Source organism: Anopheles gambiae, chromosome X (assembly GCF_943734735.2).
Source record: "Anopheles gambiae chromosome X, idAnoGambNW_F1_1, whole genome shotgun sequence".
In the NCBI taxonomy this organism is placed as follows: domain Eukaryota; kingdom Metazoa; phylum Arthropoda; class Insecta; order Diptera; family Culicidae; genus Anopheles; species Anopheles gambiae.
The window spans coordinates 5769532-5797443 of record NC_064600.1 but is presented as its reverse complement, the minus strand read 5'-3'; the positions used below and the strand labels follow the sequence as shown (position 1 = coordinate 5797443).

The 27912-nt window shown below is 50.8% G+C and overlaps 5 protein-coding genes across 9 annotated transcripts; 3 read left to right on the top strand and 2 right to left on the bottom strand.

Moving 5' to 3' along the window:
- Nucleotides 1–444: 444 nt before the first annotated feature.
- Nucleotides 445–3969, top strand: LOC11175998 (uncharacterized). The gene is made up of 3 exons (XM_003436923.2): nt 445–732; nt 820–2612; nt 2699–3969. The coding sequence occupies exons 2-3, from the start codon at nt 863–865 to the stop codon at nt 2821–2823; spliced, it is 1875 nt and encodes a 624-aa protein (XP_003436971.2). The 5' UTR covers nt 445–732; nt 820–862; the 3' UTR covers nt 2824–3969.
- A 1814-nt stretch (nt 3970–5783) lies between these two features.
- Nucleotides 5784–7788, bottom strand: LOC1271937 (tRNA methyltransferase 10 homolog A). Of its 2 annotated transcripts, none has more exons than XM_310794.6 (3): nt 7572–7788; nt 7397–7499; nt 5784–7004 (listed from the first exon to the last, which is right to left on the bottom strand). In XM_310794.6, exon 3 carries the CDS (start codon nt 6935–6937, stop codon nt 5897–5899), a length of 1041 nt encoding a protein of 346 aa, XP_310794.5. In that variant the 5' UTR covers nt 6938–7004; nt 7397–7499; nt 7572–7788; the 3' UTR covers nt 5784–5896. The 2 variants fall into 2 exon arrangements, with proteins under 2 accessions (XP_310794.5, XP_061514458.1); XM_061658474.1 differs by having other exon boundaries at nt 7716–7788.
- A 293-nt stretch (nt 7789–8081) lies between these two features.
- On the top strand, nt 8082–17312 carry LOC4576102 (putative uncharacterized protein MYH16). Of its 3 annotated transcripts, XM_061658345.1 has the most exons (7): nt 8082–8344; nt 8477–13645; nt 14596–14679; nt 14753–14927; nt 15027–15244; nt 15401–15715; nt 16279–17312. In XM_061658345.1, the coding sequence occupies exons 1-7, from the start codon at nt 8282–8284 to the stop codon at nt 16330–16332; spliced, it is 6078 nt and encodes a 2025-aa protein (XP_061514329.1). In that variant the 5' UTR covers nt 8082–8281; the 3' UTR covers nt 16333–17312. The 3 variants fall into 3 exon arrangements, with proteins under 3 accessions (XP_061514329.1, XP_061514342.1, XP_061514334.1); XM_061658350.1 differs by lacking the exon at nt 16279–17312 and having other exon boundaries at nt 8083–8344; nt 15430–15603; XM_061658358.1 differs by lacking the exons at nt 14596–14679; nt 14753–14927; nt 15027–15244; nt 15401–15715; nt 16279–17312 and adding an exon at nt 14035–14353.
- Nucleotides 17313–17945: 633 nt separating this feature from the next.
- On the bottom strand, nt 17946–22465 carry LOC1271940 (NECAP-like protein CG9132). Of its 2 annotated transcripts, XM_310797.6 has the most exons (4): nt 20565–22465; nt 19897–20485; nt 19630–19817; nt 17946–19444 (listed from the first exon to the last, which is right to left on the bottom strand). In XM_310797.6, exons 2-4 carry the CDS (start codon nt 20383–20385, stop codon nt 19372–19374), a joined length of 750 nt encoding a protein of 249 aa, XP_310797.5. In that variant the 5' UTR covers nt 20386–20485; nt 20565–22465; the 3' UTR covers nt 17946–19371. The 2 variants fall into 2 exon arrangements, with proteins under 2 accessions (XP_310797.5, XP_061514446.1); XM_061658462.1 differs by having other exon boundaries at nt 17946–20485; nt 20565–21372.
- Nucleotides 22466–22537: 72 nt separating this feature from the next.
- Nucleotides 22538–26250, top strand: LOC11175778 (basic salivary proline-rich protein 1). The gene is made up of 3 exons (XM_003436922.2): nt 22538–23061; nt 23131–23391; nt 23480–26250. The coding sequence occupies exons 1-3, from the start codon at nt 23038–23040 to the stop codon at nt 25433–25435; spliced, it is 2241 nt and encodes a 746-aa protein (XP_003436970.2). The 5' UTR covers nt 22538–23037; the 3' UTR covers nt 25436–26250.
- Nucleotides 26251–27912: the final 1662 nt, after the last annotated feature.

Genomic DNA, 27912 nt, shown 5'->3' with positions numbered 1-27912 from the left:
ACCACCAGCTATTTGCTATTTTTAGAATGTATGAGTCGTTTGAGGTCTGCTAAACGAAGTCTTTCTATATTCCGTTTAGGAAGAGAACTTGAGTCGTTTAGAAGTCGTTTAGTGGTCGTTTAGTGGATTTGTGGCACTTGGGTGAAGTCCTGAAAATGGTTGCCAACGAAAACACTTCAAAAGCATTAACGATGTTCAATAAAAAAATAACCCGGACCTTCACATAAATTATCCTTTAAAAAGAACATATGTACTGGTGTTGGTATAAATTTAGCACCCTGATTGTGCTACGAGCGAATAGCGGAGAGAAATAGAAGGAAATGCCATCATTATTGCAGAAATATTGTGGAAAAGACACAACATGAATTTCGATACCTGGGAACTGACCTCCGCGTATGTATAAACCTTTGCCTTGCGTGTTGTCAAAATCGGCTATCTCGCTCTGTCGTCTGCCCTGTCCCGTTTGCGCTCCCAGGCTTGGAAAATATTTTCTGTTTGTTTAGGTGGGCACGGGTGCGCTGCTGCTGGGTGGTCTTTTTTCCGTGTGCAGGAATTTCGAGGAAAAGCATCGACTCAGCGAGGGAAAAAACGGCACCAGGCTGCATTTTCTCAGCTCTGACTCGATGGTGGGATAAAACGGAAAACAACTGCTTTCCACTGCCAGAAAGATTACACTGGCTCCCGAAACAATCCCAACCGTGCTTTTGGCAACCATGTCGCTGGTCGTTTGAGGTAATTTAAACACAGGAAAAGGGCGTATATTTTTTTTCTTGTTGCTTCGTAGCGTGCGGCTGTAATTCCAATTGTAATTCATTTCAGCTTGCCTCTGCACTGTACTGGCCAACTAGCAACCCGCACACAAATGGATTTCTCTGAAGCGCTTAAAATTCCTATTGGAAAATCACACGCCCCACTGCCTGGGGGTGGCATCGTGAATGGTGGAGCTCCGGGCAGCAGTGCCGGTGGGGGTGGTGTTGGTGGCGGCGGCGGCGGTGCTGGCAGTGTACACCTTCCGGACCAGCAGGGAGCCGGGTACGTGACGGAGAAGCTGTACATGCTGCTCCAGCTCTACCTGCAGAACAAGGGCTGGAACCCGTCGGTCGAGCTGCTGCAGTGCTTTGCCGAGCTGAAGGACACGCCGGTGCTGCCCAGCGCGGCCTACCTGCAGGCGCTGGCGAGCCGCGTTGCGCTGGACAACCAGGGCCGGCTGGTGCTGCGCGAGTCCGGCAAGATCGTGCTGCCGTACGAGCACTTCGCGAACGCGGTCATGCTGAAGCACATGTCCGGGCCGCACGGGCTGCACCTGAGCATCGAGGCGACGGTCCGGGCCGTGATGGACTCGTACACGATCGGGCGCGACTGCTTCGGGATGGAGAAGGAGTTCATCGTCGAGGTGGTCCAGTCCTGCCCGAGCCCGGCCTGCCGCTATTACAAGGGCCAGCTGGGCGTCGGGTCGTACATCGATCCGAGCGCGTTCGGCGCCACTAGCGGCGCCACTGCCAGCTCGAGCGGTGCCGGAGCGGGCGGTGGAGGAGGAGCAGGAGGAGGAGGAGGAGGGGGTGGAGTAGCACCACAGCCAACGCTACCGCCGCCGCCGCCACCGCCGCCAGCGCCCGGGCACCTGAGCTCGGCGGAGTATTTGACGCATCTTCAGCAGCAGCTCGGCCAGCAGAGTGCCGGTCTGTTCGAGCTGGGAGTGGGCGACCGCGATCCGGCCAAGGCGCTGCTCGGGCAGGCGGCGAAGCACGCCAAGGCGACCGCATCGCCCCAGCACCAGCAGCCGCACATGAGCGCCGCACTGTTTCAGCAGCAGCAGCAGCAGCAGAGTCGTGCCATCGTACAGCCGAAAGCTCCGCCACCGTTCGACGGGTTCAGCAACCTGTCCGCGTTCGACAAGCAGCGGATGCTGCAGCATCTCCAGGACAAACAGAAGCATTTCGAGGCGGGCCACGTGGCTCCGTCGCACGTGGTCGGCACGGGCGTGCACGGTGCGTCCGTAATGAGCAAGCAGCAGCAGCAACAGCAGCAGCAACAGCAGGCAGCGACACTGCTGCATCAGCACCAAACGCAGGCCCTTCAGTCGTCGGCGGTGCCGCATCACCATCTACATCATCCCTCGCAGCAGCAACAAGCGCAACAGCCACCGTCGCAACTACCACCATCGGTGGTATCCTCCCAGCAGCAGCAGCAGCAGCAGCAACACGCACCACCACCAACCATGGTGGGACCACTGATGCCGCCGATGATGAGCCAACCGCAGCAGCAACAGCAACAGCAGCAACAGCAACAACAGCAACAGTTGGCCATGCAAGCTCACCTGAGCCAGCCACCGCTGCAGACGGTCAACATGGACACCGGGCACAAGCTGTCCGACTACATGCGCGGTGCGGTCGATCCGCACGAGTGCGTGTCGGCGGCCAGCAGCGAGCTGCTCGCGCTGCACAGCGGCGCCTGGAACCAGGACCGGGGCGCCGGCGACGGTGCCGCCATCAGCCAGGACAAGATCATACGCGCGTTCAGCGAGCTGATGCGCAACATCGCCAAGATGAAGACGTTCATCCGGCCGAGCATGTGCAAACCGTACGGCAAGCAGTCGGAAAGCTTGCAGAAAAGTAATGAGTAGCACGCAATCGTACCGAAACGGCAGCTAACACTTGTCTTGTCTCTCTTTCTCTCTCTCTCTTTTCCCTTTTTGCAGCACTGTTCGACACCATACAGCTGCTGCAGATGCTGCGCAACTGTCTGCCGGCACCGCACATACCCGTCTCCTCCTGGAAGGGTACCGATGGGACAGGCGGCGGTGCCGAGACCGCATTGAACTGAAGCGCAGAAGGACGAGCCTGCGCCTCCCCCCACCCAAAACCACCACCTTCTCATTATAAATGTTTAAGCCATAACTTCACTAGAGTAGCGGTTAGAAGAAGAAAAAAAACCTTAAAGAAACTGCTTAACACGGCCATAGGGCTACAGGTTGGTGCTGTTAAAGGGGACGGAAAGTTATAAAGGTGGCCCATTTTTATTGCCTCTCTGTCTCTCTCTCTCGAAGAGCTCTCGAAGAGAAGTAATTTAAATTCGCCAAAATTCAAAACGCGCGCACAAATCGTTTGTGAACAGCACAAAGCCCCCCTTCTCGAATGAGATTTCGGACCGGTTGTAAACAAAATTTCCCTCCTTAAAGGCTTTTACCACGCGGTCGTTTCTAATCTCGCTGCAATATGCTTCCCAGCCCCGGCACGACTGGGTCACCTGGTCAACCTGGCCCTCATTAACTATACTATTATGATCATTCAATTATCTAGTCTTTGAAATGTGACCCACCACTGGTCGGTGAGGTGCAAACGATTGCCAAAGAGTATGGAGCGCGATAGCGCCACACACACACACACACACACACACACACACACACACACACACACACACACACACACACACACACACACACACACACACACACACACACACACACACACACACACAAACTCCTCTGCTTAGCGGGTAGTGTGTTTATCCACAACTCCAGCCATCCCTCTTCCTTAGCTTTAGTAAGATAAGCGTCTTTAGCTACCTTAGCGTAAGAAAACGCCACTGGGCGACAAGTAGGCGAGAGAAAGAGAAAGAGAGAGAGAGAGAGAGAGAGAGAGAGAGAGAGAGAGAGAGAGAACATGCAATCGAAAAGCTAGTGAAAATTGTCGGGCCAGTTCGGGGAAGAAGCACGGCAAGGATGCGAATTGGCACTGATAAAGGCACGTCTGCCATCTTCCGGACACTAATGTGATTATCCCTGCGCCTCTCTCGCTCTCTCTTGAAGCCTCTCGGCCCGTTCATGTGCAATACACACAAACACACAATTACTTTACTAACTTTATCCCATAATCTCTTCTTGTAAGGGTGACTCGACCGGCTGCGCCCGCGCCCTACTTGCTCATGTGTGATGATTACAGTAAAAATAAAGTACTAATTAAAATTCAACATTCAAACACTAATTTGCCTCACTTTCGCGCTTTTTTGTAGCATTTTTTTCCTTATTTTTCAAATCAGTCTCTGACGCAATGTTCGATTCCTTATGCTTTGAAGTGCGTTGCTGTGGGTGTTACTGTATACTTTATTTTATTTTTTTATTATTTATACATACAATTCTGAGTCCACTGATCGTTGATTGAATTCTCTTGGTAAAATTCATACAAGCTATTGGATTTCGCTACTGGATAAAGCGTAGCCGCTCCCGGCAGACATTGATATTCTCATGAAAGTCGAAAGGTTCGAACATGCTGTTCATTATGCGGGACTTTGCCGTTATTGGCTCGAAAGATCCGTATGCTGCGTACCTAAATTGCGACTCCTTGAAAGTATCTGCTGTCGTGTTGTATGCCTATTCAATTTTTGGAGAATTGCCGGCCCATCAATGTTGCCATTGAGCACACCAGCGATAAACAGCGCTTGCGCATTTCTTCTCCTGATCGCGTGTGTCTCCAGCCCGAGAAGTAAGCAACGTGACTCGTAGGGCGGTAGTGCGCTAGGATCGATACACATAGGATGGTCAAAGTCTCTCGTAACTTAAAAAATAAAACCCAGGCTTCTGTTTGACTGTCTAATGATTCCGTCGAAGACTCCGAAATCAGATTTGGCTTCGAAACGGAGTCGGTTTCGGCATCTTCATAGGAATAGCCGTTGGGGTCTGATGATGCTACGTGTTGATAACGGCAAAGAATCAAAATTTACTTGTAAATGATCTATTCGCATCGAGGTTCCCGGACTTATTTCGCTTCCCACACTTCTTATTTCAATTCAAAAACTAATTCTCATTCCGGAGCTAACTCCATTCCAGTCAAACCTGATTTCGTCACCGGAGCGAATTGCGATTCCCAGGTCGATTTCGATGCCGGAAACGATTCTGATTCCGGAGCCGATTCCGATCCTGGGATCGATTCTGGAGTCAACTCCGGAATCGGCTCCGGATTCAACTCCGGAATCGGCTCCGGAACCAAACCCGGAATCGATTCCTGCATCGGAATCGGCTCCGGAATTGATTCCGAACACGGAATCGGCTCCGGAATCTATTTCCAACACGGAATCGGAATCGGGTAGGTCCGATTCCGAGCTCCCACCATAACTCCTGAGGCAGGCCAAAGAGGATGTAGCGCCGGATAAGTAACTAATTGTAGATCTTGATTTTTTTTTTGTTTTTTTTTAGTGACAACATATGACAAAAAGAATTCTTTACAAATTTTCACAGCAAAATGCCTGTAAGGGTTGTTAGAACTGTATGATACAAGTCTATCAGCATAACTTGCAAGCTATAACATAACAACCATTTTTTTTGAGTTGGACTGATCTATGCACAGCTGCAGAAACTGCATGAGTTAATTTAATTGTTATCGGAATATTGCATCGATTAAGCATTCAAAAGTTATAAGCCTTCAAAATCGCCAGGTTGCCTGGTAAAATGATGGGTTTTTTTCGATTGCCATTGACAGAGGGTTGAGATAGGATTGATTTCTTTTATTTGTAGCAATCAAATGGAAATATTATGTTGATAAATGATTTCTAACGCCTTACGGTATCGAGTATTTCAACTCAACGCTCGTTATCTAAGGTAAATGGCCATAAATAGCACTACCACAGACAAGTATCGATGGCATCGGATGACCAGCACCATTCGTTGGTGCAATGTCTATCAACTATCTTTCACGAACGTATTTATCTTTTCTATTGTTGAAATAAACTTTTTTTAAATACACTTTTTTCGAATGTAAAACTAGCAAGTGAGTAAAACCAACATGGCATTTACTGCAACGTCAGAGAAGGACACGTTTGTTTATAATCCTGCCACTATAAAGACTATAAAAAAACGAAGAAGTAAAAAACTGATTCTGTACAATTCAACCGACAAAACTGTTCAACCGCTCTGCTCGGCGGTTGCCTGGCAGTCCTCCGCATTGCCACTCTCCGGCGCGTTCGCACCATCCTGCGTGGCCACCGGCACCGTCTTCGGCGTGACGCCCTTGCGGGCCGGCAGCACCTCCAGCAGCGTCTGCTGCCACTCCTTGCCCATGTGCACGTTCAGCAGTATCTCGAACACCTGGTTGATCGTGAGGATGGTGCGCGTCTTGATCACCAGATGCTCGGCGAGCGGCAACCGGGCGTGCCGGATGCCGTGCTGCTGCGCCAGCTGGTAGCAGTGGCCCTTGTGCTGGTTGTGATCGACCAGCCCGCCGATCACGTACACGCAGCCCTGCTCGAGCCGCTCGAGCACGTGCTCCGACTCGCTGGTCAGGTAGACGACGCGGGACGGCTTGAACAGCTGCATAAAGTGCTCGCTGCTGAACCGCACGTCCCAGTGCCGGTAGCCATCGTTGCGGGCGAGATGCCGCTCGACCGCACCGCCCGGTTCGATCCCGACGAAATGCAGCGGCACCGGGCGAACCGAGCGCCGGTTGAGCGTGTACATGCGCAGCAGCTGCTTCACGCACTTGGCCACATCCTTGTCGATCATCAGCTGGTCGAAGCTCAGGTCGACAGCGACCTCGATCGTCGCCTCGCCGTAGCTCACCTTTCGCCGCTTCAGCTCCTTCCGGCTCGGACCGGTGCGCACCGGCAGCCCCTGCTGGATTGCTTCCTGCCGCTTCGCCTTCATCTTTTCCTTCTCCTTCTGGCGCTTTTCCTTTTTCCGCTGCTCCCAATTCTCTAGCTTGAGCAGCTTTTTGCGCTGCCGCTTGGAGAGGGTGCCGTTCGGTTTGTCCGGTTCGTCGCTTCGGTCGGCTTCCGGTGGGGCTTCGGGTGTGGATTGACTTTGCGCCACTTCCGGCACGGTCGGGAGCTTGTCCGGCTCGGGTACTATCGGGCACTGCTCATCTTTTGGACAGTCTGTCTCCATCGTTGTCGTTTCCTGCCGGATGGCGGGTTCATCCCTAACAGCATTAGATAAACTTTCTTCCATTCTGAGGGCCTTTGGCTCTTGTCATTACAGAGCTTGTTTCGTTGCTAATGTGGCATTACATATCATCCTATCATCCAGCGTCAATAAGCGATACCATAAAGGGAAAGAACAGAATAGAAGGATGCATTTAATAAAACATCCTCAAACCCGAATTACCGTTGTTTAAACCCATTCAAACCCAATCGACGCCCTTCGTTGGTTCAGATATTTAAGTCCTGCCCTTGTACCTGCCTTGCCACTACCCTGAGACCGTTTGTCGTACCCCATACCCATTATTAGAATTATTCTGACTTTCTGTTACTGCCCGGGTTTGGTCTAGTGGTGGGAACTCGGAATTGGGCCTACCCAATCCCGGAATTGATTCCAGAAAACGTCGAAGCTAGCCGGAATCGATTCCAAGGAAAACTTCATTTTTCCCATGTGTAGTTTGGTCAATAATGTTCGTCCTAAAACCCGTACCTGTAGTGCTTGCGAAACAGGTATCGCTTTTATTTGGCAGTATTGGTTCTCGTTCGTTTCGTTGCTCTTCTGTAGCGCAGGCGGCTACAAAATTACACACGTGCTACAAATAAAAAAAAGAGAATTAAAACCAATCAAATAAAAAATGCGACCTGGAGCAACAGTTAAACATTACCACGCGGCCAGCCTCTGGGAAAGGGTTCAGGATGGTGTTTATGTTTACGCCGCTCGTTCTCGCCGCTGCACCGATTGTTAGGGCGCCTTAGAGTTAGAGCAAGCAAGGAAATAACGGATTCCTGTTACAAAATCGATACACTACCTTTTGGGCAAAAAAGCGTTCCGGCATGTTTGGCAATAACAAACACCGGCATTGACATATAGCGGCCGTGTTGTGGCCGTGACAGCAAACAGATGACAGCTGATCCCGGTTCGGCACTGTTCGCTAGGGTTCGACACTGTTCTCTGCCGCAAATAAAATAACGCTAAACAAAATGAACCGAAGTGGTAACTGTTTATATTGGCGCAATAAAGTAAGAAATTTAGAGAAAGAGTTAAGATTAACTATTAATTAGACAGCTTGGCAAATAGCTTGCGAACAGAAGAATTGTTTATGCCAGCATCGTACACGACCGTTTGACAGGTGCTCGGCAGCTGCCAACCGAAACGGTGACGTTTGCTTGAATGCTTCAAATTTGTTTGATAACGGCCATTGCCAGTCGCAGCCGATCAACAACGCCACCGTACGCCGATCCGGTCGGTTTGCAATTCAATCATCTTTCCATCGGGTTACCGATGGCGTGCGTTTCGTAGCTTTCTGCAGAGAAGCAATAGTTGTAGTGTTAACCAAGTTTGATATTTTCGTGTGTGTGTGAGTGTGTGCAAAAAATGGCAGAAGTTCCGTCGCCGAAAATGGAAGAAAGCTTCTGGCGTGGGGTGGTGCTGCGATGGGTAAATTTGATCCGTTTGGGAGGAAGCTCTCTTTGCTTCTTATGTATTTTAGGAAGCCCGGCCACTAACCTACGCTTGTGTTGCTGTTTGCTCTTTTCGTTTCCTTTCCCCCCACCCCCTCCTCGTTTTAAGGTGGAACGTTCCGGCCTGAACCCCGGCCAGGATTACATCGATCTGGCCGCTTGCTACGACAGCTTCCGCAGCAAGCTGAAGGGTGCGTACGAGCTGCAGGAAGCGACCGTCGCGGAGTTTATGCGTGCCAAGTTTCCGCGCTTCGAGCTGCGGTTGGGCCCGGGCGGCGAGATTCCCGAGAGCGAGTACGTGTACGTCTTCTCGCTGATGCTTTACTTCTCCTGCATCAAGCACCCGGTGCCGTACTTTCAAAACATTGGCAAAGAGTTCGACGAACCGTTCCAGTACAGCATGAAAGCGTTTCTCCACTCGTTCGTGTCGGAGGGCAGCAAGGAAATGCGCATCGATCGTGCGTTTCTGGAGCGAGCGTTCGGGAACGCAGCACGATCGGCGCCCGCGTGCAGGGCGGACGCCGGGTCCAGCGCTACCCTCTGCCAAAGCGCGGTACAAATGATCACCAGCACGCCGAACGGCAAGCGCGAGATGAAGAAACCGTCCCCGGTGACGCCTAAAAGTGTGGCGCTCGAGTGGAAGGTGAAGAATCTGTCCGAGCTGCTCGTAACGGCCCGCGCCGAAAACACCAGCCAGGAGAGGCAGATCGAGCAGCTGCTCCAGAGCGTGCAGGAGCTGCAGGAGGAGAAGCGGCGCAATCTGGCGAAAATCAGCGCGCTCGAGCTGAAGGAAGCGTGCGTGTGCATGAGCGACGCGGTGGACTATCTGGCGCACCCGCTGGGCCGGGCGACCGAGCAGCTGCAGAAGCAGCTCGAATCGAAGAACCGCTCCATCGAGGCGCTGGAGGAGGAGCTGAGCAGGGCGAAGGAGACGGCCAGCACGGAGATGGAGCGGTACCGGGCGATGAAGAAACAGTACGCCACGCTCGAGGAGGACAATCAGCTGATGAAGCTGACGGCCGAGGCGCTGAGGGAGGAGCTGGCCGCGAAGGACGGCGCCAATCAAAACCTAGCGGAAGCGGTGAACGATTTGCGGCGCTTCATCAGGGAAAACCACTTGACCAACGGGCAGCCGATGGAGCCGCTGGAAAGTTCGTTCGAGTTTTTGGACAGATCGTTTAAAAATGTGACCCCGGGCAACGATAGCCTGTGCAACGATGCGGAAACGCTGGCGGCGACGGTTGTGGACGTGAAGCTAAAGGAGAAGGAGCACGAAAATGAGTGCCTGAACAGAAAGGTACAAGAGCTGGAACAGCGATGGGAGGAGCAGTGTAAGGCACACGCGCAGGAACTCGCGCGGATGCAAACGGAGGCACAGCGGCTGGCCCAAACACTTGAAGCATGCGAGCAGGCCAAAGCGCAGCTCGAGAAACATCTGGAAAGGGAAAAGGCCACGACGAACGAACTGAATGCTTGGAAAGTACAGCTGAATCAGCAGTTAGCAGATGCAAAGGTTTTAATGGATAAGAAGGTGGCCGAGCAGCAACAATCATTAGGACGCGCGTTGGAACAAGCTAAAGCGGAACTCGTAGACCAGCTGCTAAAGTACCAGACCATTATGGAGCTGGTAGAAAACGAGAAGAAACAATTGGTAAAGCAGCGTGAAGAGATAAAGGCTTCGATGAGCGCGGAGAACGCTGAGCTCCGTCGATCATTAGAAGCGATCGAGCAGAACAAAACACAACTTGCAGCTAGTTTGAAAATGGAACGGGCGTTGGTAGAGGATCTGACTCGTCGTAATCAGGAGCTGCAGGCCCAAAAGTCCCAGCTGAAAGAGGAGTTTGAAACTTCGAAGGCCTCAACGGATGCAAAGATTGCGGCGCTACTGCAATCGTTGGACGCAAACGAACAAAACAAAGCTCAGCTTGCCGACAATCTGGAAAGGGAAATGGCAAAGACGCGGAACCTAACTAGTAGGAATACGGAGCTAGATGTCGTCAAGAAACAACTGACGGAAGAGCTTGAGTTGGTCAAGACATCCATGCATGAGAGCAATGCAGGATTGCAACGATCGCTGGATGCGTTGGAACATACCAAAACACAACTTGCTGACAATCTCGAACAGGAAATGGCTAAGACTGCTGATCTGAACCGTCTGACGGAGGAGCTTGAAGCTGAAAAGAAGCAGCTGATGCAGGAGCTTGAAATTCAGAAGAAGCAACTGATGCAGGAGCTTGAAGTTGCTAAAACATCGATGAGTGAGAACAACGCCGAACTCCAACGATCTTTGAAAGCGATCGAACAAACTAAACTGCAACTTGCAGATAATCTGAAGAAGGAAATCGCTAAGACAGCTGATCTGTACCGTCGGACGGAGGAGCTGGAAGTTGAGAAGAAACAGCTGACGCAGGAGCTTGAAGTTGCAAAAACTTCGAAGAGTGAGAACATCGCCGAACTCCAACGATCTTTGGAAGCGATCGAACAAACTAAACTGCAACTCGCAAACAATCTGGAGAAGGAAATCGCCAAGACAGCTGATCTGAACCGTCGGACGGAGGAGCTTGAAGTTGAGAAGAAACAGCTGACGCAGGAGCTTGAAGTTGCTAAAACATCGATGAGTGAGAACATCGCCGAACTCCAAAGATCTTTGGAAGCGATCGAACAAACTAAACTTCAACTCGCAGACAATCTGGAAAAGGAAATCGCCAAGACAGCTGATCTGAACCGTCGGACGGAGGAGCTTGAAGCTGAAAAGAAGCAGCTGACGCAGGAGCTTGAAGTTGCTAAAACATCGATGAGTGAGAACAATGCCGAACTCCAACGATCTTTGGAAGCGATCGAACAAACTAAACTTCAACTCGCAGACAATCTGGAGAAGGAAATCGCCAAGACAGCTGATCTGAACCGTCGGACGGAGGAGCTTGAAGCTGAAAAGAAGCAGCTGATGCAGGAGCTTGAAGTTGCTAAAACATCGATGAGTGAGAGCATCACCGAACTCCAACGATCTTTGAAAGCGATCGAACAAACTAAACTGCAACTCTCAGAAAATCTGGAAAAGGAAATCGCTAAGACAGCTGATCTGAACCGTCGGACAGAGGAGCTTGAAGTTGAGAAGAAACAGCTGATGCAGGAGCTTGAAGTTGCAAAATCATCGGAGAGTGAGAACATCGCCGAACTCCAACGATCTTTGAAAGCGATCGAACAAACTAAACTCCAACTCGCAGACAATCTGGAAAAGGAAATCGCCAAGACAGCTGATCTGAACCGTCGGACGGAGGAGCTTGAAGTTGAGAAGAAGCAGCTGTTGCAGGAGGTTGAAGTTGCTAAAACATTGATGAGTGAGAACAATGCCGAACTCCAACAATCTTTGAAAGCGATCGAACAAACTAAACTCCAACTCGCAGACAATCTGGAAAAGGAAATCGCCAAGACAGCTGATCTGAACCGTCGGACGGAGGAGCTTGAAGTTGAAAAGAAGCAGCTGTTGCAGGAGCTTGAAGTTGCTAAAACATCGATGAGTGAGAACAACGCTGAACTCCAACGATCTTTGAAAGCGATCGAACAAACTAAACTCCAATTCGCAGACAATCTGGAAAAGGAAATCGCCAAGACAGCTGATCTGAACCGTCGGACGGAGGAGCTGGAAGTTGAGAAGAAGCAGCTGTTGCAGGAGCTTGAAGTTGCAAAAACATCGATGAGTGAGAACATCGCCGAACTCCAAAGATCTTTGGAAGCGATCGAACAAACTAAACTCCAATTCGCAGACAATCTGGAAAAGGAAATCGCCAAGACAGCTGATCTGAACCGTCGGACGGAGGAGCTTGAAGTTGAGAAGAAGCAGCTGACGCAGGAGCTTGAAGTTGCAAAATCATCGGGGAGTGAGAACATCGCCGAACTCCAACGATCTTTGAAAGCGATCGAACAAACTAAACTCCAACTCGCAGACAATCTGGAGAAGGAAATCGCCAAGACAGCTGATCTGAACCGTCGGACGGAGGAGCTTGAAGTTGAGAAGAAGCAGCTGATGCAGGAGCTTGAAGTTGCAAAAACATCGATGAGTGAGAACATCGCCGAACTCCAACGATCTTTGAAAGCGATCGAACAAACTAAACTCCAACTCGCAGACAATCTGGAAAAGGAAATCGCCAAGACAGCTGATCTAAACCGTCGGACGGAGGTGCTTGAAGTGGAGAAGAAGCAGCTGACGCAGGAGCTTGATGATATGAAGACTACGAATGCAGCGCTGCGTCAATCGTTAGAAGTGCTCGAGCTAACCAAAACGCAAATCACGAACAGCTTAGAACTGGAATTGGTTAAAATCGGGGATCTGAAGCATCAACTTAAGGCAATGGACGAGGCGAAGACTCTGGCGGAAAAGCTAGGCGACAGTGGGCGGTCGGAAATGCTTGCGAAAATATCGCTACTGCAGCAGAACCTGGAGGAAGAGAGAGAAAAATCGGAGGAAATCAATTGTCAATACTTAGCAATGAAACGGCAGGCCGACGATCTAGATGCGCAGTGTACAAAGCTGATGAAATCGTTATCGGAAAATCGGACAGAAGTGTCCGATCTGCAACAGCAGCTTGCGGGCAAGACAGCGGAACTTGAGCAGCTGAAGTTGCAGTACGAAACGAAACAGTCCCAAAAGGCAAAGGAAGAGGATCTGGACCGTCTGGCGCTCGAAAATGAAAAGACCAGCCTACAGCAAGAGGTCGCTCGTTTACAAGCGGCGATGGACGAGAAGACGGACACGCTGCGCCGATCGCTCGAGAGCGTCCAGGAAGCGAAATCGCAGCTCGCCCACGACCTCGAAAAGGAGAGACAAAGAGCGGTAGGCCAGCAAGCGGAAACGGCCGACAAGCTAGCCGTGCTGCAGCAACAGCTCGACCAGGAACGGCAAAAGTGCGAAGAGCTCAACCGGCAGTACCTGGCAGCGAAACGGCAGGCGGAAGAGCTGACCGCAAAGTGCACCGAGCAGGCGCAGAAGTTGTCCGACGATGGTGGCCAGCTGCCCAGCCTGCAGCAGGAGATTGTCGCGAAGGAGGCGCAGCTGGAAACGCTGAAGGCACAGTACGACAAGGTACTGGCCGAGAACGAGCAGTACGTCACGGATTGTGAAATATTGTCGGTGAAGCTGTACTGTGCGCGGAAGAAGCACACCGAGATGGAAGCGGAATGGGCCCAGGAGCGTGCCGCCCTAAAGAAGGAGCTGCACGAGAAGCTGCACGAGTCGCGGATCGAGCACCAGAACACCATGGAGAAGATGAAGAATCATATGGTAAGTAGTCGAGGTGTAGTAGTAGTGGTAGTAGTAGCAGCTGTTCTCTTGCATACCACGCTGACTTGGTTGAATTTCGCGCCCTAAGGCACCCACGACCCACGCGGACATACATTGCAAGACAGTTTTTTTTTTGTACTTGAGGCCCACCCCCGTCCAGGGGATTTGTGATGGGAACAAAATCGATCATTAGCACCGACACAACATTATAGCATGCTCTCCATATCCCACCCCCCTCAGACGATCCACATTTTGGGTATTTCGGTTTTTGTCTTCCTTTGCTCTAATTCCATCATTTTAACTCGTTTCGTCATCAAACACGTGGCAAGGTGTGTAATCCTGATTCTGTGGTGTCCGCTTTTTTTTTTCTTTCTCTCTTCTAATTACAGCATTCGGGCCGATCCGGATGGTCTTTGGTCTGTGTCATCCCAATCGTATTGCTTTGCGCGACGGTGGTTGCCACCGTTGCCTCGTCATGGGATCAATTTGAACTCATACTCAAGCCCAAACAGCCTCCATACTTTTGAGAGTGCTGATGTGTATGTGTGTGTTAGTGTGTGCGTGCGTGTGTGGGTGGATCGAAGTGGATAAGTTGCTAAAAGCCGTTCGAATACTGCAAAAAAACGGTAGTATTCGCGGATATGTTTGCCTACATTATAATCGTTATTGATTGGTTGTTTGTTGAATAAAGATAGACTCGTTTGAACTCACTCACAAGGATTTTTGTTGTCTATGACATTACGTTTGATACCATCGTTAGTGCCTTAATATGGCATTTTGGATATTGGCTTTTTGCCTCCTCGGGGTTTTCAGTTGCAATTGTGCCACGTGGTCAGCGGAATTTGAAATACTACAAAAAAAAAACGAAAAAACAGCAAACAACTGAACGCGACCCGCGATGGACGTTTTTTTTCTCTTCTCCTCTCCTACCCCATTTTTTTTCAAATTAGGTAAAGCTACACGAAGAATCGAAAACAAAGCTAGAACACGACAAACAGGGACTGGCAGCAATGGCGGAAGGCTACCGCAGAAAGGTACGTGACGCGGGAAACCCCAAAGGTGGCTTCGAATCTCACGTGCGTGCTGTTTCACTTGTTGCACTTACAGATTGAAAACTTGGAATCGCGCTGCACCATGCTGCAGAAGCAGCTGGCCGAAATGAACGAACGCAATCTAGAAACGCGCAAGGAGAACCAGCTGCTGCAGCTCAGGCTGAAAACGATCGAGGAGCACCAGGGCAGCGATCGAAAGTCGCTAATGCTGCCCTCCCAGTCCAGCCTTCGTAAGTGGATTGTTTTTTTTTTTTTTCGTTCCGTCTGCGTGTATCGTTTTTTCTACTCTTTTTAATCCATGCTGTGTGCCATATGCGCTGTACTTGCAGGCTCCAATCTGCAGATGGAGGATGAAGTGGGCGAGCTGTTCGATAACATGTATCTGACCGAGCTGAAGAATGGCCGCTGTACGCCGCCCGATGCGATGCACGCCGACTTCGACCGCTACTCCGAGCTGTCCCGGCGCAACTCGAGGCAGCCGCCGCACCTCCGCACCAACTACATGGCCCTCGCACCGGACTGTATACCGCCGCAGGATGACACTGGGGTAAGCCAATGCTGCATGTCCATGTCCCACCCGTTACGTCCCGTTACGTGCTTCCGTGCTCTCCCCCCCCTCCCCCTCCACCTTTTCTCCTAATGTTTTGTGCGTGTGTATGTATGTATGTGTGTTAATGTGGGCGTGTTGCTATAACGTGTTTAGGATAACATTTCGACCACGTTCGACGACAGCTCCACCGGGCTGATAACGCGCCGAAAGGTTAGCGGCATCACCTCGTACAAGCGGCCCGGCCCGCCGACGCCGAGCAAGCGGGCCGGCCGCCTCTCGCTCAACGGTCCGCTCATGCCGGGCCCGGCCGAGGTGCAGTACCGGGATGCGTTGCGGGACACGAACGCGAATGGTGCGGCCGCGCAGGACGCATCGGCGGCCCGGACCGGGCGGACGAAGACGCCCGGCAAGTTCAAGCAGATGATGAGTGCGTCCAGCCTGCTGAGCAACTTCCAGCCGCGCGATGAGGTAACTAGCAGGAAGAAATTCTTTCCGTACTATCTTTGAAATTCCCATCGTGTAACGCCCAACGCGGTGTGTGCTGTGAGCATCTGGGAAACGGGTGCCCCCCCTTTCGTTTTAGTAGAATCAGTGGTAAAACAAACAAAAAACAGTATGAAGTGGGAGGAATTTAGAAGCAAAAAACAAGGTATTTAGTTTGTGACTGTAGGCACGAGAGAAACCCGTACAGTAATCATGATTGTGTATATTAATTTTTAACCAGCAAAACATAAATGCATGCGAAGATGTTCCATACATAGAACCAGGCATATGTTTTGGCAGATTTTTTTTAGATTAGATATAGATATCCCTTCGTTTTACGATAGAAAGTAGCCTTTTGCCTGTTCTTGAACCGTTGTGCACGTATTCTAGCCATTAGGCACAACTAGTGTAATGTATATATATGTGTGTGTGTGAGGTTGTTTTTTACTGTGACTGCAACTTTCAAACAAGTCGCCACTACTCACTGTATGAACATTCTTCCCTCCAAAAAAAAAATCCAACTCTGTTTCGATTTGTGTGATTTTCAGAACACCTCACCGAGGCGACGGCTCAGCTGGTTTAACAAAGGCAAAAAGTATTGAGCAGTGTGAACCAAGAAACCCCTCCCATTCGCAACGGGTGCAATTTCAACAAATTTCCGTCGCTGTTTCGGTCCTGCTGTGCTAGTTGATTCACTAAAAAAAAGCAGTTGTATTGTTGCACGGTCAATCGTTTAGGACACACGGGAGCGATACCACAGGGCCGGAATTGTTAGGCAAGTTAATTTAACGTTAGTTAGTAGGCAGTGTGCAGTTTACTATTAGAACCAGCGGTAGAAAGGGATGATTTTTTTATTCTATTTAAAGGGCATAACATTAATAAATTACGCAATATCATTTATGTGCTCCAAGGTTGAGTTAATGTGTCGAGCAAATGTCACAGCGGAAGCGCGATAGTCCGAAGCGAACCCGTTTTTTTTTTGCTGTTGAACGCATTTTTTACTAATTTTATTGAGCGGATTTTATGTATGTACGACATTGTGATGATGAGATGATACTCTTGCGCATAAAAAAAAACAATAATCAAGGTTTTCCACTAACAAACACGACTACTGGGTGTGTTTTGGTGATCCAACTATACAATTGCGTTTTTATTCGTTTCATTACATATACTTTCTGCTCTCGCTTCGTTCCACCTCCGTTCGGTTTCCCTCGCCATCTTCCCAAGGCGATCGATTTCCTAACCCTGACCGAAAAAGGGCGCTCGCGCCACACCCTCGCTCTAAGAAGGTCGAACATTCCTGCAATCTCACGCAGCCCCGTTCCGACAAGACAAACAAATAATCGATCAACTCCCTAGGGGTGTTTTATGGGTTTTGTGGGAGAGATTATACCCCTAACGCGGGGAGTTCATCGACGTTTGGACGAATCTCCTCCGGAAAGCAAAACGAACAAATCCCTATTCGTATTGTATACCATTTTTAAATCTATATATAATCAACGTTTGCAACGTGTAACGAAACCGCAAAACAACTTCTAGCTTTTTCCGCGTCTCGGTACCAGAGAGAGAAAAAAAAAAAACACGAACAAACAAACAAAAACACTAAACTCACAATATATAAGAACACGTACAAAAAGGAAATGCTTTTTCAACAAACAACGACAACTAAAAGCGCACGAAACGAAGCGTCGAAAATGCTAAGGAATGCCTAAGTCACGCCCCCGGCCCAACCCCAACCCCTAACTCTGCGCTGCGCAAGAGCCGGGCTGCTGGGGTGGGGGGCACGGTGGTTAAAATGTTGCAGTCGATCGATGCGTTAAATCGTCATGGAAAAAGGACACGGCGGCGGCACAAAAACGAAGAAGAAGAAGACAAAAATAATGCGAGAAAAGCACAAAAGCGACACGACTGGCTAACTGATACGCACGCGCGCGCGCGCCCTAACCCTACCCAGCTTTGTCTGGGCAGCAGATCTTTATCGCGTAACCACCGCCTCTCTTCTCCATTTAACTCCAGTGCCGCTTTTGCTTCCGTTTTGCCCCTCCCGTCGGTCGGGGCCGGCCGTAGCGAAATATCGTTAAAATAACAGCCACTAATTTACTTCTTGACCGGGATAGTAAACGCGGTTTACGGCGCTCGGTTTTGAACGGGGTTTGTTTTCATTTTTTTTTCCTTTTTCTTTCCTGCTTTCTCTCTCTCTCTCTCTCTCTCTCTCTCTCTCTCTCTCTCTCTCTCTCTCTCTCTCTCTCTCTCTCTCTTTGCCCTCGTTACTAATCTTTTTTTTGCGCACTACAATATTAGATAACATATATACTTGCCAGCTTTCGCTACGCGAAGGGAAGGGGGTAGGGGCAAGAAGGGATTTATGGAGAAGGAACGAGTGGGTTATGGGAGATAGTATTTGTTTTTTTTTTTGTGTATCTCAATAGCAACAATAGGTATGTAAATCTGAGTTTTTCTCTTGCTTTTTCTCCTTTCTCATTCGTCCTGTCCAAAATTTCTACTACACCTGTATAATATAGCTAGCGCTTCAACCGTGTGTGTCATCTCATCTTCTTTCCCGCTTCTTCGCCTTCTCTGCCCCACTGCTGCAGAGCTTCCTACCGTTTGCCTAAAGGGCGCCTTTTCCTAGTAACGGCTCCGTTGCTTCGAGGGTTTCTCTTGTGTCTCCCCTAACGTAAAGTTCAATTTTAAACAATTCTATTATTTCCTATGTTTATATATATACCCATTCACATATATAGTTTTTTTTTTGTATCTCTCTTGTTAGGGGTTACGTGTGTATATGTGGTATATACATATGCAGCTAGCGACACATGCACGACTATAGAGCTCACACGCGCCTTCAGCCCCATACATACATACATAAGCGTTTTCCAGTAATATATATATGTATATGTATATGCGTGTGGTTGTGTATATATGTATATATTATATATATATATATGCTGAGAACAATACGCGCGTGTGTCTGTGTTAATGGTACGCGGGAGCGAATTTTCCGCTACTTTTCCTGCTACAAGAAAATAAACACACACACACATCAGGACATCAGCACCACACACGTGCGCGATCAATGCGTGAATTCCTACAATATGGCTCCCCAGCCCTAATGCGCGCGCCATCCCCGCGTACTATTATTCTGCTACGTCATTCTATTCTAATCGCACGGGTCTATGTGTGTGTGTATGTGTGTGATTGGTTTCTGTGTTCCACGTTTTTTTTTGTTGCGCTCGTTGAGTGTTTTCCATCCTTGTCCGCTCACTGATGTTCATGGTGTATTAATGCTTATCCGTTTCTATTAAAGTGTGTGTGTGTGTGTGTGTGTGTGTGAGAGTGTGAGTGTGTGGTTCTAGATTTTTAAACTTAAAGATCACGCACGTTCGATATCATACTATCGTCTAGCCAAGTTCCGACTTAAAGTACAGTGTTGCACCGTTTTACATACTTTTGCAACGAACCGTTTCTGCTCTCTTTTTTCCCCCTCCGTTTTTACAGCCGCCAGTCGCAGCTGATCATCATCCTCCACTACTTACCGGGGACAAACCATTTTAGCTTTTTCAGTGGTTGCAATGTTTTGCCCATACCCCCGCGTAAATCTCGCTGGTCCAACCGCCCTCGCCCAGAGTACGCCCACCTTCCTAAAACTGTACCCAGTTGGCGTTGGTTTTGCTCGGTGTTGCGGCCGCAGCATCTGCCGTTGTGCTTTGCACCCTTAAAACATGAAGGGAAAGACAGAGAGAGAGAGAGTAAGCACAGCGTGACGATAAAGCGATCGCATTATGAATGTTTACAGGGCTGAGCTTGTGCGGCGATAAAAGCCGGGCCTTTATCAGACAAAGCCGAACCAAAAAAAAAACAAAAAGTTGAGATGCGTCAGGGGCAACAGCATGACTTACCCAGCGGAAGTGAATTCGCCCCACTCGGTCTGGCCGCCGGCCGCCGTCGATGATGCGGCGGGCAGATGCGAAGGTGAGCTCGCCTGGGGTGGGCTGATCTTGTTGCCGCCCGGTGGCGGCGGTAGCAAACCGCCCGCGCCCGTTTTCTTCCCGGTCAGTCGGGACGAGGCCTCTGAGCCGTCCTTTTTCTAAAATGAGCACCAACGAAAAAAAAGGTAAATAAAACAACCTCACCTTCCCCCCTCCCGCCGGGCCTTTCCCACGCACCGTAATCTTCATGTTGATCTTGATCGTTTCGCCCTCCTTGAAGCCGAGATCGAGCTGCTGCTTCGGTTCCACCTTTTCCTTCTCGATCTTTTCCTCGTTCTTCACCCACTTGAAGTGGTCCTGCAGCGCGACGTTCATGTCGAACGAGTCGGACCGGTCGCCGAACCCGAGCCCGATGAACGCGGTCCGCCCGTTGCCGTCCTGGATGCGCAGCACGAAGTACCGGGAGCTGTCGGACACGGCCTCGATCGCCACGCCCGGGTAGCTCTCGATCGGGCAGTTCGCGAACAGCGTGCCGTTCGTCTTGTCCTCCAGCTTCACGCACAGCGACCGGCCCTTGGCCACCATCCGCAGCCGCCCGGTCCAGATCGGGTCGAGCAGGTTCCAGTCGGCCGCCCGGTAGCTCCGGTTGCTCTGGCGCGGCGGAATTTTGTACACAAACACCTCCTGCTTCACCAGCACCACGCTCTCGTACTCCGGTTCGCCCATCGTTTGCAGCGCTTTTCCTTTCTGTGGTGGGGAGGAGGGTGTGGTATGTGTGTTTGTGCGGCTCCTTTGTTTGTGTCTGCCGAGGGGTGGTGGAAACGACCTAAAAAGAAAAACAAGCACCGAGTGATGTATAGTAATGTTAGATCTCAAAATGTGCTTCTGCTTACGGCTCTTCGTACCCTTGTCTAGGAAAGCGGAGGAACGGAAAATGCGATTGGTTGTTGTTTTTGTTTTTCACACGCACAAACGCACAGACATTCAACGGTGTGTGCTCTCGCTCTCTTTCGCCCTGTGGATGTGGTCGGTAAGAAAAGTGAGGTTTGGGTGGCCAGGAAGTAGAGTGAGGAAGGCGGTAGGGCCACCAGGTGCAATCGACTTAGACAGTGGGGGGGGGGGGGGGGGGGGCGTTTGGCCCAGTTTTGGCCTGCTCGGTCTAGCGACAATGACCCCTCTCTGTCTCCCTCTATCCGGATGCGCTTTTCACCGCGTTTGCGATCATCGGAGGCGCGCGCGCGTGTGTGTGTGTGTGCAGGGTACACAAAAGGCGAGGCGATTTTCCCTCCCGCTGTGCAGGGCTCGGTGCAGCTTCCCGTTCGGTGACGAGTTGGCCCGTTGGCTGGCTTGTTCTTCTTCCCCGCCGGAGGAAACGATTTGCTCGCGTACTGGTGCACCGCCGCGGACTGGCTTCCCTGCTGCCGACCGAGTAATACTTTCGTGTTTCGATTGCTTTTATGACGTAAGCAGTTTCGCTGGTATCACTCTCCGCGCACACACAGCCAAGATGAAGGGGTTTTTTGTGCTGCTGCTGCTGCTGCTGTCACTGACGGCCTGTGACATGTTGTTGTTTGGCCAGTGTGTCATGTGTGTAGGTGTGTGTGAGTGTGTGTGTATGTGTATATGGATGAGGTGATGCTTTTCGAATGATAGATAAAATACTTTTTTATAAGGGAGGAAATGCCTTATTGCGTTAATTATTGCTATTTTTTAACAGTTAGACCAAAATCAATCGATCTTACTCATACTAGAAGGAAATAGAAAGAACACATGTAAACCCAAAAGATCATTTGTGCAAATGTGTAAATTACAGGGTTGTCAGTTTATCCCTCATGCACGGAATACTTTTTCGCGTGAGAGCGTTTCTACATACACCGAGACTGCAGCTGAGAGATGGCTGTGAGAGAATTGACAACCGGTTTCTCACGCTGGTGTGTGTAGAAGCTCTCTGAAAAGCGCCGAGATGAGACTTTTAAAATGATGTTGAAAAAATCCATTTCAATCGCTAAAATGAAGCCAAAAAAATTTCTTTTACTTTTTAATAATATATCTACGATTATTAGACGGCAAAATGCAAACTATAATTGATCGATCGCTATAAACTGCCAATTCAATTTTTCTCAGCTCCATCGTTCTTTGCATGCCGAGGAGAATTCTCTCACCGAAAATGCTGTCAGTCGCTGTCAAAGCATGCTGTCAGTTATTTTCTCAGCAGCATTCTCGCTGTATGTAGAAAGGCTCTAACTCGAATATCCGCGAATATCGAATTTCACGTTTTTTGACTAAAATTCTATTGATTACTCCGAGTTTTTGATTTAATGTAGTACTTTTATATACTTCATCATTTATTTGTTAACATTCGTGCAGAAAATTCTAATATTTCTGGCATTTAAGCGGTTTCAATTTGTTAGCAAAAATGTAATTTATACCGATCTTGAAGCAAATTGTATTTATTTGACATTTAATCTGTCAAATTTATAAAACCGCGTATCTCCGAATCCGCGTAAGTCGAGAACCGTGTCGCAATCTGATCGAAACCCCTGCACTGACGCAAACCTTTTCTTGCATGAATCTTGACAAGGTCACAGCAACTGTCAACACACCGCGCTTTGCCGTCGGTAAATGTAAACAAACGGACTGCATGATACAAAACCAAACATATTTTCTTAATATTATTGTGAGCTTTTGCTGCTCCTTTGGCTGAAAAAATAACTTTGAATATTTTTAATTCACGAAACTATGATTTTTATCACACATTTCACGGAGTTTAAATATGATAACAACTCGCTGCAGAGTGGGACAACGAAGGAGAGAGAGCAAGAGAGCACGAATACTGTCACATGAACCAGTTGTAAACAGCGCACACGGCAGCTGCTGTCAGGCGGCCATTTTTTGCGAATCCCGTGCCCGTGCGTAGGGCGAAGAAGAAAAAAGGAAGAAGAACAATGCTTCCAGATCGCCACTCGACTGGCGTCCGTTTTGAACCTTTTTGTGTGAGCAGCAAATAGTGAATGCGATCGTGAGTGCGTGATGCAGGGTTAGGAGCAAAAAAAAAAAGAAAGGGTTTCTCACGGACCTACTTGCGTCGGTGTGTGTGTGTGTACTTTTAGTGGACAGTAGTGTATGACGACAAAGCGCAATCAAAGGCAGCGCACCATACGGAGGAAGCGACGCACACCAAACCAAAGCAAAGGCCGTGTAGCGTTGTTTGTGCCGCCGGTGTCGTTTTTTTGGTGGTGAAATTCTTTTTTTTGTCCGGAAATTACGCACACACCCGCTACGGACGAGTGTACAACAGCGGAACGTGGTTCGCAAGCGAATAAAGTGACGTAGCACACTTTCACGCACGCACACACTTGTATACCGTAGTGCAGAAGGATGTCGCTCGCCTACTCCCAGCAGGTAAGACGAGCCCCGTGATGGAAAGGCCTCGCTGTACTCATGTTCCCTCTCTCTCTCTCTCTTGAACAGTCACAGCAAGCGGCGGGTGGTGGTGGTCCGGGCGGGGGCCGCAGCGGCAACCCGCCGAACCGTGGCCAGGGTCCGCCGCCGAGCTCGATGCACATCCAGAAGATACTGGACGAGAACGCGGGCCTGATACAGACGATCCAGGAGTTCCAGTACGCGGGCAAGTCGAGCGAAAGCATGTCGTACCAGGTGGCGCTGCACCGCAACCTCGTCTACCTGGCGAACCTGGCCGACCCGCAGCAGAACGTTTCCTCGCTGCTTCCGGTGCGTTCTTTGGTTCTCTTCCCCTTATCGTATTTTTCGTGCACACTTTTTTTTTCACTCATCCCGCTTTTGTTTTGCCTTTTTTTAGCCGCCACAAATGCTGCACGCGATACAGCAGCAGCAGCAGCAACAGCAACAACAGCAGCAACAACAACAGCAGCAACAACAGCAGCAGCAGCAGCAGCAGCCTCCTCCGCCATCGCACGACGGGAGCATGATGCAAGGGCCGGGCCAGCAGCCGGGCGGAATGCCGGGCTATCCGCAGCCCGGACAGGCGCCGCAACAACCGCAGCAGCCGGGCCAGCAGCAGGGCCAGCCGCACGCTAGCAACGGGGTGGTGGGGCCGCCCGGCCAGCAGCACAATCCCCACGGGCCACCGAATCCGTCGCCCGGTATGCAGCAACAGCAGCAGCAGCCGGGCCAGCAGCAGCCCGGTATGCCTCCGGGCGCCGGGCTCGGCCCGAACGCGGTACCACCGGGCCCGAACCAGCCGGGCCAGAATGTGGTGATGGGTGGGAGCGGTGGCAATCAGCAGGGCGGCTACCGTGCGCCTGGCACTGCCGGCGGGCCCATGCCACCGGTGTCCAACGCGCCCGTGGTCGGTGGCCAGCAGCAGCAGCAACAGCAGCAAGGGCTCGTTAATCAGCAAAATGTCGGCCCGGGCGGTGCGATCCGTGCCGCGGGCATTCCCGGCCCGCAGGGTGCTCAGCAGCAGCAGCAGCAGCCGGCGAGCCAGCCGCTACCGCCCCAAACCTCCGGCTACCAGCAGCGGGCGGCCTACAACGTGCAGCACTCGCACTATCCGGGCTATCCGCCCCCGAACCAGGCGCCGTACGGTGCGCAAACCGGCTACTCGCCGTACGGTGGGCCGCCAAACCAGGTGCAGGGGTACGGGCCGCCGAATGCGGGCACACCGCAGGGCTACGGCCACCATGCAGGGGTCGTACCGCCGGCCGGCTCGGCTGGTGGGCAGGTGCCGCCGGCGTCACCGTACCCGGGCGCCACCACCGCCGGACAGCATCCGGGAGCGGGCGGTGGGGCAGCCGCTGCTGGCGGTGGAGCTGGGCCGCAGGGCTACCAGCAGGGTCTGCCGCCGGGAGCGCCTAACGCGCAGCCGCACGTGGGCTACGGTCCGCCCGGACAGCCGCCCGTCCAGTATCCGCCCCAGGGTGGTCCCGGTGGCCCACCGCCCCCACACGGCTACCCGGGCTATCCGGGCGCGGGCGGCGGGGCCGGTGCCGGAGCGGCTGCAGCGGCCGGCGGTCCGAACGGCCCGTACGGGCAGCCGGCCGGCCCGGGACAGCAGGGCGGACATCCGCCGCAGGGCCAGGTCGGGGGCTATCCGGCCCAGACGCCCGGGTACCCGATGCCCCAGCAGCCCCAGTACGCGACCGGCTATCCGGGCAGCGGTCCACCGAACGCCGCCGGCCCGATCCCGACCAGTGGCGCTGGCCAGGCTGGAGCGGGCGGGGCCGGTGGCACCGTTGCCGGACAGGCAGCCGCCTATCCGGGCCAGCAGCAGCAGCAGCAGCAGCAGCAGCAACCACCACAGACGGCCGTCACTGCCGGCGGGGTGGTACCGTCGTCGGCCATACCGGCCACCACGACCTCCTCCTACCCGACCGCCAATCCGGGCGGGGTGTCGGCCGGTGCGGGCTCCATGCCGCCCGGTGGCGCCTACAACGCCCAGCCACCAAACGCGCAGCAGCAGCACGGCCAGCCGCCCGTTTCGAGCTACCAGCAGCAGCAGCAGCAACAACAGCAGCAGCAACCAGCCAGCGCCGGCGTGCCCGGCCAACAGCAGCAACAGCAGCAGCAGCAGGGCGCCCCGGGACCGGCCGGGCCGGGTGTTTATCCGCCCCATCCGCCCTACCATCAGCAGTCGTACGCGCCGCTGCCCGTCCCCCAGGGCCAGTATCCGCCCGCCCAGGCCGGCTATCCGCAGTATCCGCAGCGCCCGCCCAACACGCAGATGCCGCCGCCCGGTCCGCAAGGTCCGCCGCCGCAGGGTGGCTACGGCTACTACGGTCAGCCGCCGCAGTAAGAAGCACTTTTTTCTGCACTGGAAATCCTCTCTCCATGGCGCTCTTTGGTTGAAACAAGAGCGATGGGATTTTAACTTCGTTCTCTGGAGTGTCTTGTTGCGCAATTTTCGTGTATGTGTTATACATTTTATCAAAGGGTTTTTTTTTTAATGTATGTATTTCTGCTTTCATCTCGATCATCCGGCGCAGTTATCCGGAGTGGGCAATATTTTTGTATTTTGTTTCTACATGTCATATTTATTGGGTGGTTTTATACGCGCAAATAATTTGCAAAAAGGTGCTTAATTACGAGCAAATGCATTGTGTATAGATTAAATTACTCTTCTCGTGTGCCAGCGGGAGAGCGCAAAGAACATTTTTAACAAACAAAAAATACAGAACAAAGGCAACTCTAGAGGACAATGTGCTTGGGGAATTGTGCATACGGTACGCTTCAATCAAATCTCAACCTTATAAAAGAAGAAAGAGTCAGAGGAGGAAAGAGCTATTTACGCTACTTTTCCCTAAATCACGCTAACTAAATATAAGAATGGTGTGCATGTGTGCAAACATTATGAAAAAACCAACAAACAAACAGATCACTTTATAACACTTGTATTAGATAAATGGCATATATATATTGTAAGATAACGATTGTTTGCTCCTCCGCTGCAACACAGCCGTCAAATCGCGAATGCTATATTCAAACCGGCTACCAGTTAACCATCACGGCTAAAGTAGTTGCATGCGTTCAGGAGGGAGAGATGCTATCCAACCTCTCCCGCGTAAAAAGAAAGTGTAACGAATAAAAGGTGTTCTTCATTGTGAAACCCAACGGTTTTGTTTGTTGCAAACACTTCTTCCTTAGTCAAGTTTGTTTATACTGTCACTTACTTATACACCTGCAGTAGAACCCCTTATAACGAGTTAAATCCGTTTCAATGACTCACTTGAATGAAAGGTAACATCATTGGTTCCAGGCTAAGAAAAGCGCAGGTATATTGGGATTATATGCATCTCCACCATGCGGAACACCTCCAACTGGCAACAGTAATGCATCGGTCAATTCTTAGTATTGAAATTCTCGCCTTCACGAACAAGTAGATCAAGAATGTCAAGCAAATTGTCAAATTAGAAGGAAGCAAATGGAGCAATAAAACTGAAGACAGTACCTAACTTACTTCACCTATCGTAGAACCGCAGCAAAACTCTCAGCTCCGCTATCTGCTCTGAAAAGAGTTATCTGGACGTGGAGTGGACGCGCCCACGAGCCACCCCGGCTTTTTTCGATTCGTGTATGACCTCGGGAGTTAAGGACTAGCAGTGGGCGTTGATGTGTCATCTCCCTTACGCGTTTCCTCCGCACTTGTACACTGCCCACATTTGGAAATAGCTTGATATTTAACGATTCTTAGTGTTGAAACTCTCCAAATGGTCACGATTTCTTAGCGGGAACAAAAAAAAATGCTCATTTTCTGAGATTTTACGCGTTAAGAAGGGTGTCTATAGAGCATTTAGATTTGTTCGTTATGCGAAAAACTGGTTATAAGGGGTACTCATTATGAGGGGTCTCACTGTGCTTACAACTACTCTGCGGTCTTAGCCTGCCTCAGGAGTGTCCGAAACCGCTCACGTTCTCCATCGTCTGCCAGTCCGTTATCCCGGCCTGAATTGGCTCCGGAATCGGAATTGGCTCCAAAATCAGAATCGGCTTCGAAACGGAGTCGGTTTCGGCAACTCTCCAAGAATAGGCGTTTGGGTCCAATGATGCTACGTGTTGATAACCGCAAAGAATCATAATTTACTTGTAAACGTTCTCATGGAGATTATCGGGCTAATTTCGCTTCTGAAACTTCTTATTTCAATTCAAGGACTGATTCTCATTCCGTAGCTAATTCCATTTTTGGAGTCAATTCTGATTAAGTTAACTCCGAAATCAGCTCCGAAGTCAACTCCGAAATCAACTCCGGAATCGACTGCGAAATCAGAATCGATTCCAGCATCGGAATCAGCTCTGGAATTGATTCGACTGTAGAAAGAGCGGTTGGCAGCCAGCCTCCTCCGCTCAGCTATCATGCTGGTTAGGTGAATTCTGGGACGACTTCAACAGTGTGTCCACCTATCTTTACGTCAAGCCTACGTAAGTAATTGTTGTTGGTAGGGCCGCTGATGTCGCCACCATCAGTCTGGTCTTTGCCTCGTTTATCTGCAATCTGAGGTTATCTGCTCGATCCCTTGGTTGGTAGGCTTATGTTACATAGAAGAGCCGCAGACCAATGATGTCTACATCATCAGTGTATGCCAGGATCTGGATTGACTTATAGCAGATGGTTCCCGAAGTCTCCACGGACCCTCGAGGCACGGATGGCCCTCTCTAGCGCCAAGTTGAACAGGCAAGCCCGTCCCCCTGGCGCAGACCTTTGGTGGTAACAAAAGGCCCTGGGAGTTTTCCATCCACCTTCACCACCAGCTTTGAAGTCGATGAAGAGATGGTATG

Excerpts from the sequence above, each read along its gene's own strand:
- LOC11175998 (XM_003436923.2), top strand. The coding sequence starts at position 863 with ATGGATTTCTCTGAAGCGCTTAAAATTCCTATTGGAAAATCACACGCC. Across the intron at positions 2,613-2,698 it reads GTCGGAAAGCTTGCAGAAAA|CACTGTTCGACACCATACAG; the intron begins GTAATGAGTAGC and ends CCCTTTTTGCAG.
- LOC1271937 (XM_310794.6), bottom strand. The coding sequence starts at position 6,937 with ATGGAAGAAAGTTTATCTAATGCTGTTAGGGATGAACCCGCCATCCGG.
- LOC4576102 (XM_061658345.1), top strand. The coding sequence starts at position 8,282 with ATGGCAGAAGTTCCGTCGCCGAAAATGGAAGAAAGCTTCTGGCGTGGG. Across the intron at positions 14,928-15,026 it reads GCCCTCCCAGTCCAGCCTTC|GCTCCAATCTGCAGATGGAG; the intron begins GTAAGTGGATTG and ends CTGTACTTGCAG. Across the intron at positions 15,245-15,400 it reads CGCCGCAGGATGACACTGGG|GATAACATTTCGACCACGTT; the intron begins GTAAGCCAATGC and ends TAACGTGTTTAG.
- LOC1271940 (XM_061658462.1), bottom strand. The coding sequence starts at position 20,385 with ATGGGCGAACCGGAGTACGAGAGCGTGGTGCTGGTGAAGCAGGAGGTG.
- LOC11175778 (XM_003436922.2), top strand. The coding sequence starts at position 23,038 with ATGTCGCTCGCCTACTCCCAGCAG. Across the intron at positions 23,062-23,130 it reads CGCTCGCCTACTCCCAGCAG|TCACAGCAAGCGGCGGGTGG; the intron begins GTAAGACGAGCC and ends TCTCTTGAACAG. Across the intron at positions 23,392-23,479 it reads ACGTTTCCTCGCTGCTTCCG|CCGCCACAAATGCTGCACGC; the intron begins GTGCGTTCTTTG and ends GCCTTTTTTTAG.